The sequence below is a fragment of the Clytia hemisphaerica genome, unplaced genomic scaffold (genome assembly GCF_902728285.1).
Source record: "Clytia hemisphaerica strain Z4C2 unplaced genomic scaffold, Clytia hemisphaerica genome assembly, whole genome shotgun sequence".
Classification (NCBI taxonomy): domain Eukaryota; kingdom Metazoa; phylum Cnidaria; class Hydrozoa; order Leptothecata; family Clytiidae; genus Clytia; species Clytia hemisphaerica.
In genome coordinates this window covers 949,992-964,338 of record NW_027104356.1, presented here as the reverse complement: position 1 = coordinate 964,338, position 14,347 = coordinate 949,992, and the positions used below count along the sequence as shown (strand labels likewise).

The window sequence follows — 14,347 nt, the reverse complement described above, 5'->3', positions numbered from 1 at the left end:
GAAACTTTTTCCCACAGCGGGGGTAAAATGTTAAATCAAACTTCCGACGGGGATAGAAATTTTATTGTTCCTATATATAGAAAATAATCCAGACGAAATTTTTGCCAAATTTTCCAGAAGGGCTGACGTTACTGGCGGGTCTGTGACCAAGGGGTGCTTTTATGATTTGAAATGATAAGGTATGGGTGTTCTAGACCACAAATTTGCCTCGTGACCTTGTTTCAAAAAAAAATCGCCATAGAATTAAATCATACTCAATGAGATATAGGTGCATTGATTTCAGCGTTGAACCAGACTGTTTGAAGATTAGAACATAATGTTTTTTTAATTAGCATGGCAAAATGTCTGGGTTAATTTCAATTGGATGGGGGTTTAATGTAATTATACTAAACTCAAGATACTCCATGATATGCCTCGGAATCACTATTCATAAGCAACGTCCAAAAACTTCATGCTGAATTTTCATCCATTTTATTCGTACTTTTTATACATGAATTTATACAGTAATATTACTCTTTTTTCCACTCTCAATTATTTTTACCATCCCCCCGTATTTCATTGTAAACCCATCATTTTCACCTGGGTGAATTCCTTGACATTAGATTAAAAAACCGACCTCTCTGGTTTTTACGCAGTCGGTTGACCAAGTATAACTCTAACAAAGAAAATACAAATAGAATTATTGGAAACTTCGTTCATTGGTAGGCAACAGGTAAGTCACAGTCCGTTGTTATTGCTATATAAACCCGAAACTTCTGAAGTATACCTACACCTTTATTTTGTAACCCTTGGATTTTATATCTGCATGGGATAGACGAAGGAGCTAATAAATGACGCTGCCAATGAGAATGGAAATGTCTTGCGGCTGGTGGCTGGGGTGGCTGGTGATTTTGAATCCTACCGGGTCTGAGAGAAGGGGGTGTGTTTTAGTCGTTATTCCAGGAAATGAAATCTAAGTATTTTTTTCAATCGGAAATTTAAGGGTATTTCTTGGACAGGCTAACTTTTTCAGTGGGTAAGAGATCCCGCTAGCTGGGGGGGGGGGGCACTCATATGGTCCGACACTTAAGGGTAGGTTTTGCGAGATACCGTGAAAAGCACAGCTCAAAATCATATATTTACGCTGTGCCGACGAATCGAGATTCTATTCAGCGCGCAATCAACGAAGACAAAAGTAACCATGACGACCATCCAAGATCTTGGATGAGGTTCAAAGTTGACATTTTTATTCCCGTCGTTGAAAAGACAACAAAAAAATATCATCAATGCTTTTTAAAAAGAGTCAGTGATAGAGAATCATAACATAAAGTATGTCTATTATTTCGATTCAATTGAAAGTGACATTTCCATAATTAATAGTTTAGTAATTACTGTTATACATTTGGGGATCATGTAAAAGATTTCTTTCGAAAGAAACTCACTTCGATTACACTTGGAGGCTTCTGGGGAATTCGTAAATAGTAAACTGCATACTGATACAGTCTGCTAGACATTAATAAGGTATTATTTGCTCTTCATCTTTGATTCTTTCTACAATGATTAGATTGACACATGCGCGATAAAATTTCTATTATCGGTCTTCAGAGGTTAATATCCTTCGAAAACTTAACCTCTGATACTCAGGGTATTTGCGAGACTGTCGAAATGCACTGTATGGGCGTACTTCTGTGCAGCTGGATAAACTGTAAGTAAGGGCGTGTTTTGGGACTGCTGAATTGCATGTCTGGCAGTAAAAATCTGATATATCTATACAGTTTTGACTCGTACCTATTTTGATTTGTTTTGAGCATTGAGTCGACGTCTTCAGAGCCATCTCCGGCTTATTTCAGGTGGCTTCAGCAAAATAATACGACGTCGAACTACACTGTAAGGGTCAGAAACGTTCGGTAAAATGCAATGTAAGGGTACCTTTTTACTGCTCACGGGCTGCACTGTAAGGTTGCGATTTTGTAAGCCATTTTTTTTGACAGCACATTCTGTCGTTTAAAAATCGAGTGTCTAGGTCTGAGACATAGCTAAATGTAATATACTTTTCTGCATCTTTTAGGTATTGGCTGACTATCAAGATGGTGTCTTACAAGACAACATTAAGACTCTTCGGTCTGCTGACGTTTATCATCTTGGCCTCTCTTGCAAACGCAGAGAAGGAGAAAAACATCTATCTGCCGGAAGAAATGTTGTTGAAGTTCAACGGAAAACCGTATGTTCGAATTTACCAAGCAATTTATAAAGAACAAGACAAAATTCGTGAGGCGATTGACAAAAATGAATATCCGATTTTGACGAAAACAGATAAGAAAAAAATGATAAAAAAAGGAGTGAATAAGCCTCAATTGTTCAAAGATATATATCAAGATGAAAATGGTCGTATTATTATTTTCCCGAATAGCCATCTCAATGCAAAACTTTACTTCGGGATCGCTGATTACTGTAACGAACTAAAGTATATGCACACCTATACAACACCACGGGAAAATACAAACAAAAAGAAAGTTGACGTAAATCCATTTATCAAATCATTCATCGTGCCATACGAAATTGTATACGATATTTTGAAGAGGGTCAAAGCTGAAAAAGAAAACAACGATGACGATAATTCTAACGCTTGTGATTTGAAATATGCAAATCAATTTGGTTTTAAACGTTCTGACGTTGATCTTTTGAGAGAGTACACCCTTCCCAATACTTTGGTCACCTTTATGGAGAACACATCTCCTCTTAAAGGACAACATTTGGGACTTATCAAGCACATTAATATTATACCGGATAAGAATGCTATAACTCCAAAATTTCTTCCGCAACACTGTAAATTAACCGCACTTGGACGAATTTTGGAGGATAAGATGAAAGAAAGTGTCCCCAAACGCAAAAAAATAGACAATGAGCTTGAAGATGTACTGAAGGTAGGCAACAAAACTTTTTATTTCAAAATATTACAACTTTGATTATAGGTGCTCTTAACCCTGTTACGAGTGTCGATTTCTTTTTCTTTTACTTGTTGATCGACCCTGACATTGACTAAATAAGAATCTCCTCTATGAAAATTTTAGTGATGTTTATTAACATCACATATACATTGGGTTTAACCAAAACTTTACCAACCGACCCAGGGCAGCCAAATTAAAATTGATAACAGGTGGTGTCACAAGGTCCGAATTTAAACACCATCCAAAATTACACCAACGTCCAAGGAATCTTGAATGTTTTTTTCTCACAGGTCACAGGAAATAAGTACTCCCTCCAGTACATGTTTTCTAGGAAATAAGTACTCCCGGGAGCATTTTTTCCTAGGAAATTTACACCCCCTACAGTAAAAAAAAATACCCTCCTTGGGTACTTTGCTTTAGTTAATAAAGTTAATTTGGTAAGTTAATAATTGGACTATCAACTAGTGTTTGTCGGCGATTTTGAGTTTGAAGAATGGGTTCCTGTTTGGACGAAGTTTCAGAACCATTCTCGAAAAAAACATGGGGTCATGATAAAAACTAGCTCGGTAAAATTGGTAGTTTCAAATATTCTAACTACAAAACTTATAATTAGGGAAATATTTCGAGTGATGAAACAGGTGTATTTAGCTTTTGTACAAAGTTTGTTCAACTTTCTTGCAAAAGGTATTAAAGAGGCTCTTCAAAGGATTTACTTAGAAATAAACAAGGAGTAAAAATTTCCCAGAAGGGGGTACTATTTTCCTAGGAAAGAAGCACCGGGAAGTATTTATTTCCCGGGAGTACTTACCTTTTATCACACGAATATTGAAAAATTTCGTGTTAATAAAAACCCCTTAATTAAAACCAGCTGCAGTTTCCTTGAAAAAGCAGAAAAATTCGTATTAATTTCAGATCATGCAAATTTTCAAGGCCGTTAAATACTTGCCTACTCTAGTAATATTTGTGAAATAAGGTGTTTTCTGTTAACCGGTAGAATTTTTTTTCAGTCAGTGGGGATAAAAACTTTGAGATAACTTTGATAAAAAGATTGAGACTGATATTCTCATATTTTTCATGGCTTGGGATTTCAAATCAGAAAATTCAGTGGGGATGGGAAAATATTTTGCAATGAGATTTGGTTTATTTCATTAATTTCAATTGCGACAAAAATTGGAGGAAGATTTTCTATAAGGGCCGATATTTTGGCCAATTTTTCCAGTGAGTCTGTGAGAAGGGGGTTAAAAGATCGGTTATGAGATTTGAAAATAAAACTTGTGTTTCGAGTTCCTTGAATCTTTTAACAAAAAGTCCTTGTTTGTGAATCTATTCTATAAAGAGTACCTTATTGGTATTAAATTTCGCGGATTACAAAATTTCACGGGTATACTTAATTTCGCAGTTTTTTAGGTCAAATTTCGCGAAATTAAATACACGCAAAAAAAATTAAAATATGCCGAAAATACTTATTTGTTACATACACTTAGCTACTAATTTTGTCATTAGTTTTGTTACTATTTTTGGTATGGTTACACCCGAACGTTTTGTTTCAAGCGAAACCAGTCATTTTCTTGCTTTATTCCCACTTTTTGAAAATGCCTGATTTAGTGAATCGCGAAATTTAATACACACGAAAATTTAAAAAAACTCGCAATCGCGAAATTTAATACACGCGAAACACGTTTCCTCGAAAAAATTTCGCGAATCACGAAATTTTGTAACCCGCGAAATTTAATACCAATGAGGTAATTAGCAATTTAATTACAAACATGATTTTATGAACCTGAAAAAGACGTAAATAAAATGTTTTACTACCCTCTTTTTAGAAAAAGTGCTTAGTTTTAATGGGTAATTATCTTTTTTGTTTCAAAACTTTTTTAAATTATCTGCAAAAGATTGAACTATCTAAATATTTTCGGAAAAGTTATGATCAATAGTTATGACTCTTTTTCTACGAAAAATTGGGATAAAAAATTGGTCAAAAGCCACTATTTTCAAGATTTTGAGACAAATAAGGTTTTATTATTAAGGTTTTAGGCGCAAAAATGTTTTCAACATGTTTTTTCTTCGCCGAAAATAAGGTCCTCTAAGTTAAAATATTTGTCTTCATTTTCTTCTTCATCAATTTTTTTCAATGCAATTTTTGAATTTTCAGATTCATCAATAGTTTGCCTAACAGAAAAAGTATGGCATGCCATAGTTTTGTTGGTTACATCAGTCAGAAAAACACATTTTTTATCCGACAATTATGAAAAATTCACTATGGTCAGAGCCCTAAGCCTCGGCTGGTTTGTTTCAATTTGCATAAAATCATCATTCTTCTAAAACCCCATTTAGGAACCTTATGAATTGGAAATGGAAAAGATCCCAGAAGTCAAAGAAGGCAGCATGGAGACTGGAATCACAAAAGAAATGATAAAAAAGAGCAAGAAGTATAGAGCCCAATGGAGTAGCGCTAAGAATCTACTTGGCAAACTGGAAACATTTGTACCAAAGATGCTCAAATATAAGGAGAGTAAAATCAATCACATCAAAAGATATAATAGTGCTGATAAAATACTTGGAAAGTTATACTATGAAGGGGAAGACGATGACGAACAGAAAGGAGGAGATAAAATGGTTACCATGGAAACCAAAGAAAGCGAAAATAAAAATAAAAAGAGTCAGAAAGTGAAAGAAGAAGAAACGGGGATGCGGATGAAGTTACAAATCGAAGGCGGATTCTTGGATGGGCTACCGGAGGAATTTAAAGATGCTAAACACATCAACGAAGTGCTGAGCTATATGACATTGGCTCTGGTCGACAAAGTGATGGAAAATAAAAAGTTTGTTGACGATGCTGAAAAAATAGCTGGGAAAATTATGGAAGAAGCAATCAAAGACCACGCGAGAAATTCCGCAATAAACGAAAATTACTTTCTCAGAAGATTACTACAAATATTGGCACCGAATTTAGCCTGATCACAGATATTACATAATAAGGACATTTGAAGGACTGTTAAAAATTGATCACGAGATACGTAACGCCGTATGGAATTTCCAAAAGATTGATTTATTATTCATTACAAAAATTTGATATTTTTTGCAATTACCATTGTATAAACAAAACATTACACACACTATATCATAAAACCCACAAATATTACAAAAATAAGAAAAGTATAATGGACCATAATTTGTTGGTCCGACATTTTAAGAACTATGTACACCACGTGACTAAAAATTACATATAATTGTGCATATCAAGATATTGTTAAAAAAATTTACAAAATAAATTAAGTGTTTTTCATTGTCAATAATAAGTCTTTCTCCCTTTTTATTTAAAAATTTTTACAAAATAATTAAAAAATAAATTAAAGATTCCTCTAAGAAAAGTTTATTTTGTTTTAGCCATTGCTGACTTTAATTTTCGGTCTGCTCTTTCTTCACGATCGGCTGCCGGCATTTTCTGATGCTGACTCAACAAATTTTCTCGTTCTTCAAGTTCTTTGCGGTAAGCTTCCAATCGTTTTAATCTTTCAGATTTGGCGATCATAGCTTGAGTGAATTGTGAGCGCGCGGAAGATAATTTATCGTTGGACGAGCGAACAATTTCGGACATTCTTTCCATTTCGGACGGAGTTGAACTATTCCGTACAGCGTCCACATAACCTGCAACTTCACTCTCCAAATTTTTGACTTGCGTAGAAAGTTCTAATGATTGACGTGTCAATGTTGTGAACTCTAAGTCTAATTCATCAATTTTATCCTTAAGTTCATCGACTTGTGCTTCTAAGAAGGTCTCATAAAAGTCTTTTTCTTGATTTTCAATAATACCACTCGTCATCGGACGCTGTCCAGTTTTCGGACGTGAAGTTGTGGGTCGCGGTGGAACGAACGAGAGAGCGAGCGGTGATCGAGCAAGCGCTAGATTACGCGTGTTTTGTTTGGCGATCTCACGCGACATTTCACGATTATTGCTGGGCACGTACCGGGATACAGGACGCTGGTCTTTGACCTAAAAACAAAAATGACATGGGGTGAAAAACAAATTGATGTATTGATTGAATCAGAAAAAAAGTTAAAAATGACCATACTATTTTGTAAAGGAATTGGCTAGACAATTGGTGAAAGAATAATTAACAATTTCTCACCTTTTCAAAATCTTTTCATAAAAACGTTCGAATGCAACAAAAGTTACAGACAGGGTGCCTACGGAACTTTTGTCGCTATTTTCAAGGTTTTCAAGGTTTTTTTGGCGAAATTTTAGTGTTTTTTTTCCAAGGTTTTTTGGACCATTTATTGGGTATTTTCAAGATTTTTCAGAACTCGAATTGATAATAAATAGTAGGATTCAGTAGCGTAGACAGGAGGGGTGAAAAATTTGTGTAGGAGAGCAGATTTTTATGGCACAGTAACTATGTTTTTCTATTATGAATAGATAATTATAGTGTCATAAAAATCTGCTCTCCTACACAAATTTTGCGCTCCTCCTGTCTACGCTACTGGGATATGACTGTGTTGACAATGTACAAGAGAGGTCACCACCAGTATTTGGGCTAGAAACAATGATTGCGACCGAAGCGAGCAAGAACATTCTTAGAGCTTTAGCATAGACGAAAACTTTAGTGATGACTCAAGCCTAAACAAGACAACTATACTGTCACAATCATGCATTTTTAAGGTTTTCAAGGTTGCTTAATCCAATTTCAAGGCTTTCAAGGTTTTCAAGGTCCCGTAGACACTCTGTACAGAGGGAAAGCAAGATAAGAAAAGAGTGATTATCAATCCATACCTGGAATTTCAACTCTTTCAATCTTTGATCGACTTGACTTTCACTTCCCTGGTTTTTCGTATCCGTAAGTTTTTCCTCAACGTCACCCAAGAAATTACGTAATTTATTACTGACGATGAAATCTGTGTATTTTCTCAACCGTTTAAACATGACGTCACGATCGAACTTTTGACTTGTGTTCTGTTTATTGCGAACAAGTTTGGTGTCTAGTAGATCGTTCACAACATTCGATCGTTCCATTTCGTCGTGCGTATCACCAAACACCGTTTCCAAAACTCGTTTACCGGCATCCTGTACCGACATATTTTGGTCGTCCGTGAAATTGACGAAGGCCTCGTTCATGGCATTCGAACGCCGGTATCGCGATAAGAAGAGGTCCGAACAGACCACACTTAATGCTTTGTAGAACTCCTTGACGAATTTAGGATCAGAGTCACTGCGCATATCATCAACATGGGTGTGGCATAAAGTATGGACCAAAACCAGGATGAATTCTCCAACGTTCTCCAAACGATCACGGCGTAAGTATAGCAACCGGTTGTTCGGGTCATAGTAAAATGAGTTCCTGTACGCATTATGTGACAGTGTGGAGTTAGGCGGTAGTTTATCTGCAAGTAGGATATGTACAGGCTTGTGGAAGCAATGTACTCCTAGGAGGTCACGAATGAAACACGAGAATTTGTAAATGACAAATTCACGAGCATTCAGTTCATCCAGATCGACTGGGGACAGTTTCTCATCACTACTGAATAAAGTGTCATCCCTCTCATCGATGTATGAATCTGTAAGGGAAAGGGAATACAATCGTGAAAAATTAGCCTTGCTACTTAGTAAACTGGAATTCACTTTAGTACAAGAGTTATGTTATGAACAAATATAATGAAGGTTAGGTGATTAAACATGATGTGATTGCAGGGTCTTCTTACACAGATAGCATGTTAGGTATACCTGTTACTATATGCTTAAAACAGAAATTTAGTACATTATGTGTAAGGGAAAAGAAGAGCGAGACTAATCCTCAAACTCAAAACTCAAAACAGGGAAAAACACCAAAGTTCGTTATATTACCTTCTTCTTTTTGGTCTTTAGATGTTTTGGGCTCCACTCCGTTCATTCGGTCCCGTATGTTTTGCAGTTTTTGATAGAGTGGTGATTGCATTAATAAATTGACCAGCTCATTGTCGGACATTGGCGCTGTCATCAAGAAAGATGCTGGCATCTGTGGAATGGAAAAATATTTGGTTTGGATCAGGAAAATGGAAGAAATGTTCTCTATGTAAAATATTACTATAATAATGATAAATAGATCTTATCGGAGTTTTTGGTTTTTCTAAAAAAGCGATGCATTGTGGGATTGTTTCGAGTGTGTTACAATAGAGTTCCATCGAGGAATTCTTACAAGATTTCTATTGTAATACACTCGAAACAATCCCACAATGCATCGCTTTTTTAGAGAAATCAAAAACTCCGATAAGATCTATTGTAGCAGATAGTTACTCTGGATATCGTTGATTTATCCACAACAAAGATGCAGCTTGAAGCATATTTAAATTCAAACTCTCGTAATCAGAAAGAGTCTATGGATTATACAGGTCAAACATTGAACACAATCCAACAAAACAAAAACATACCTCTTCGACAGGTTGTTCGGGAGCAGCAGGTGTATCCGGTTCCGGCATGGAAGATTGCACCAAATTATCCACATTGATGGTCTCCTTCAAGATCATGGTAGCATCACTCTTCAACTTGTCTTTCTCACTATCCAACTGTTCTTTGAAGTCCTCTTTCGCTTCTTCTGATTTCCGTTCAAGTTCTTTCAGTTTAGAATGACGTCGTTCGTCACGTTTCTTTTTTAGCCTGTTCTCCAACTGGCTTTGCATTCGCATACGATCAGCGTCCATTTTATTCATCAGTTTGGCCAAGTCTTTACTGTGTTCCTTCAATAAAGCATCTTGTTCTTCTTTAGAAGCTCCTTGTTGAATCAATTTACTGATTTCTTGTTTCGCTTTCGTTTTCTTCTCTTTCAATAGAGCTTCTTTACGCGTGTTCAAGGCTAAGATTGCTTTATCGTTCTTCTTGCGTTCGTCCTCAGCCTCTCTTTCAAACGCAGCCTCGTGTGCAGTCAATTCTTGTTGCAAACGTTCAGCCTCTGCTGCTTCGAAAGCTGAAAGATAACATTGAAAAGGTTTAAAAATATGAAGAAGTAAAATTTCTTTTCAACGAGGTTTCTTAGTATTATTAAGATACTTCCTTCGTTTAAAAGACTTGAAATATTTCTATGTGAAGATCACTGCCGGTCAAGCGGCACTATTAGCCAATCCCGCCTTGGCAACTTAATTTCAGACTTCTAAGTTAAGACATCTTATATTATTACCTTCCATTTCTTTCTTGAGACGAGCCTCGTTTTCATGTTTTTGTTCTTCCAATTTCTCTCGTACTTCTTCAAGTTCTCTTGCAGCATCTTGTGCTTGTCTGATGGATGAGTTGTGATCTGTCGCTTGTTCTGGTGATAAGTCGCTTAGATAGTCCGCATATTCCTATATAAGAGAGAGTTAAATGCGTGTGAGTCAAATCGTTCTGTTTAATATTTTGTGACCAAAATCTTACAATTACATTCAAACAGAATTGTAATTTTATTCGAATTGCAATCTTTTTGCGTTCTAATTGTGAAGGCTAACCCGGAAAAAAATTGTTCAAAATTGCTTTGTTGTTGAAGAGCAACCTATTTGTAAATTTGATATACAAATCTTCATATAATAAGGGCTTTGTTGCTGATCAAACTTTCTCTTTTCGCTTTACCTTGTAGTGCTTTTCTTTGAGCTCTAATTTAGCTTGAGCATATCTCAACTCCCAATCTGAAAGTGCGTCTTTCTGTAAAGCCTTCTTCTCAGCGAGTTGTTTACGTTCGAGTTGACTCATTTCGAGTTGTTGCTCATTAAAGAGTTGTCCTCGACGTTGTTGTATTTCATCAGGCGAAAGATCTTCGTCTAAAGGTAAGATGTGAAAAATAGTTACATTCGACGCGTTACAGGATTTGTACTAAACAATCTGGTAACAAACAATGAACATCTGTTACCAAACGACAACTGCACCAAGATTATAATAAACAACTTTAAATCCATTTAAAAAGGCCATGCCATTTATATATGCCGGGATATATGCCTTTCGATTTTCCAAAACATTCTTAGATATCGACTCAGATCTGGTTCATGGTATTGAACATTCTACAGCAATGATTTTTTTATTTCTATGTGAGAGCATACTGATTTTCCTTACTTTGCAGGTCTTTGATTTGTTGTTCCTGTTTGGCGCGTAATTCGTCTTTCTCGTTGATGTGTTTATTGGTGAGATCGGAGAGCAATCCATCCAAAACAACTTTGCGTTCTTCACCGTACATCTTCTCAAGGTCTGCCAACTCCTTCGCTTGACGTTGTTCAAGAATCTATGGCAAAGGTAGAGTGAAAGGTTAAGTGACATATAATGGATATATTTCAAAAAGTTGTAATCTCTGTTAACTAATACAGCGGAGTCTCAATAACTCAAACCCGCACGGGAAACAAAAATTTGTTTGAGTTAAGGAAATTTCGAGTTATAGAGATTGGTTTATAAGGCATTTTTAACTGAAGGAACGAGAAAAAGTTAGAGTTAAAGAGGTTCTTGTTGAAGAATGTATTTTATGAGTCTTAAAGTCTACAAAAAAAGAGGAAAGGCTTTTTACGCCCTGTTGAATCAAAATGACTGACTTTAGTATTCAATTCCTAAAATTATAGTATGAGAGAAAATGGTGAATCTAGTTAAAATTATCAAACAGTCCTTCATTTCTAAGATTCCAAGCGGTAAAATCTATACCATCACCTTAAGTGCTAATTGTTTACCTTTTTGACGATATATTCAGTAGCTTCAGCTCCATTTTCACGAATAGCATCCAACATGGCTTCTCGCTCTGCTTCTTTCAGCTAAAGTGTGAAAACAATAAAATACATTATCTCTTCAAAGCGAAAACAAACAAAGAATGACAAAAGAATCACTTTAGGTTTATTCCTGCATAGAAGAAGAATCAGAAGACCCAAAAGATCCCAGGGGAGGGGGCACTCAAGGTAAATGACCTACAGTACGTGCAAAGTGCACTGTAATGGTCGAAATGATCAAAGATGAGAAAAATTGCTCTCCAGGGTGTAAAATTTAGAAAATCTGACCATATATCTACTCAAATTTTGCTAAGGCTAATTTATCACGTGAATTTGGAGATGTGGAATGGGTAAAAAATGTCCAAGTCACTCTCTCCATTGGAACGATCAATTTATCAATAAGTTTGTTCACAGGAGACTTACCGCATTGCGTTCAGCGTCAGCCAATTCTTTCTTTTGTTCCAATAATTCTTTCGCCATTTCGCTATCATGTTTTGTTTTCATAGCTTCTTGGCGCATGCGTCGTTTGTCAGCTAGTTTCTGTTGCAAGGCTTGATGTTGTTTCATGCGATCACCGTCTAGTGATTCCATCAGATTCTCCAGTTGTGCTTGATGCGAGGCTAACAGCTATGGTGGAAAAGTAAGAAAATGTAATTTTTGAAGAAAAAACTTTAGTCTATACTTGATATCGAACACCGTTTTTTAAACACTTTCTTTAATGACACTTAAAGGGACATAAAAGTAGTAAAATGTAGACATTGCGCGAACCATGTGTCATCAAATAAAAACAATTGAAATCACATGTCCAAAACAAACTTGTAAAACAATTGGAACAATCAAAATCAGCCATATTTGTTTTGTTTTTTTTTATTTTGACCTGTGACATTTGTTTTGATTTTGTATCCCGCTGCATACGGTTTGTTTACAAATTTCGTCAGTACTTTTATGTCCCTTTAAAGCAGTGAAGTGTTAAATTTTCATCTTTTAATTCCTGTATCCACAAATCCCCTCTGGTAGAATAATCAAGGTTCAAATAATGACATTAAAGGAAAATTACCTGTTGTGTTTCAGCTGCCGAGAGGTCACTTCGTGCGGATAATTCGGCCGCTTGACGATTCTTAGCTTCTCTTAGTGTTCGTTCTCTGTAAGCTTCGAAGTCTTGTATTTCTTTGTGTTCGTTATCTTTCGCTTCACGTGCTAGCTTGTCTTCTAGTCTCTCCATCTCTTCTTGTTGTCGTTCTTGGAATTCTTCAAGCGTGCGTTCCTGTTCGCGTTTCAATGCCTTGAGAGAAGGGAAAGTACATTAGGAAAATAGTCGAGAGATGAGAGCACTGGTCTATAACTACTTGAAAGGATCGAGCTTCCATATCAAGTCCAGTTCTAGAGTTGACTAGTCCGCCATCTTGTTTTAAAATTTTGGTCGTCAACAGCGCCATATTTTGAAATTCGAATGTTCGAAAATCCTAAGATAAATTAGAAAACAACATGGCAGACTATTTGACTTCAAAACTGGACACACTTCCGTGGGAAGTGCTTATCTAGTGTATAAAGGACTACCGTATCCTACCTGTTCTTCAGGTGACTGACCAGCCACAACATTGGGAATGACAATATGTTCGGCTGTGGTCGGTTTACTGTTAATAGCAAGATGACTTTGTTCCTCCAAGATCTTCTGCGCAGCTTCCTCTTGTCCCTTACGCTTGGCTTCTTGTTGTCGGCGTTGTCGACGGGCCGCTAATTTGTTCTGTAGGGTGACGAAGTAAAGGGAAGTTCCATGGAAAAATGCTTCTTATTACATAATGAAAATCTTTGAGCATTATTGGTTCACTTTAACGCATTCTTACCACTGCTTTTCCTTAAATATTCTCTTAAAATTACCTTTTTGCAATGTAAACAAACTTAGGTTACTTAAGATAACTGAGGAATTTTCTTCATTCATATAAACTTTAATATATCGAAATTATACCAACTAGTTTTAGGTTGTTGATAGGGAATAGGTCTAGCAAATGATAGGGCAAGTTTTAGGTTGTTGATAGGGAATAGGTCTAGCAAATGATAGGGCAACTCCTTGATTGTCAGATTCACATTATTAAGCTTAGCTGCAAGTAATGCGAATTGCATACTACACCAACCGAACAAAAACAAGCAATATGCTGAATGGACCTACCTGATGATGAAACTTAGATAGCAATAAGGAGAAAAACAATCATTTAGAAAATATAGCAGTTAGCAAAAATGCATTAAATTTTATCATTGATATTTGATGGGGGGGGGGGAGGGGTTTAGGGAAAAAAGAAATAGAAAGTTCCGGTTGCAAATTTGCAAAGGTTTTGTTGACAATTGAATCATGCTTGATGGTGTCCATTGTTATCAATAATTTTTTAAGTGAAAAAAACAAAGAAATATATGGAAAAAGCCCAATTCAAATCTGCAAAAACGGCGATTTCCGGCACACTTCCGGCATGACAAGATTCTCAAAAATCCGAATCGGCCACACTTAGGGCATTGCTGATACACATCTTCATGCAAAAATCGGGAAAAACGATTAATGAAATCTCGAGAAAATGGCAACAAACCGGTTTTGACGGCATATTATCGGCATTTTTGGCCGAAATTGTTTTACTTCAAAAATCAGGCTCCGTCACATTTTAGGTATTGCCATTTTTCATCAGTCTGCAAAATTTCATGAAAAAATATAAAGTACAGCTCGAGAAATTCAAGAAAAATCGTTTTTCCGGCGA

At 36.2% G+C, this 14,347-nt stretch overlaps 1 protein-coding gene across 1 annotated transcript in view; it reads right to left on the bottom strand.

The window, feature by feature from the left end:
- Positions 1-5,960: 5,960 nt before the first annotated feature.
- Positions 5,961-14,347, bottom strand: part of LOC136818233 (uncharacterized) — a 73,434-nt gene continuing 65,047 nt past the window's right edge. Inside the window, 11 exon segments of the mRNA XM_067074602.1 lie at positions 5,961-6,921; positions 7,699-8,480; positions 8,767-8,917; positions 9,330-9,862; positions 10,073-10,235; positions 10,498-10,685; positions 10,975-11,140; positions 11,574-11,654; positions 12,030-12,233; positions 12,664-12,888; positions 13,174-13,350. Coding sequence (XP_066930703.1) covers positions 6,301-6,921; positions 7,699-8,480; positions 8,767-8,917; positions 9,330-9,862; positions 10,073-10,235; positions 10,498-10,685; positions 10,975-11,140; positions 11,574-11,654; positions 12,030-12,233; positions 12,664-12,888; positions 13,174-13,350 — 3,291 coding nt within the window. The 3' untranslated portion in view covers positions 5,961-6,300.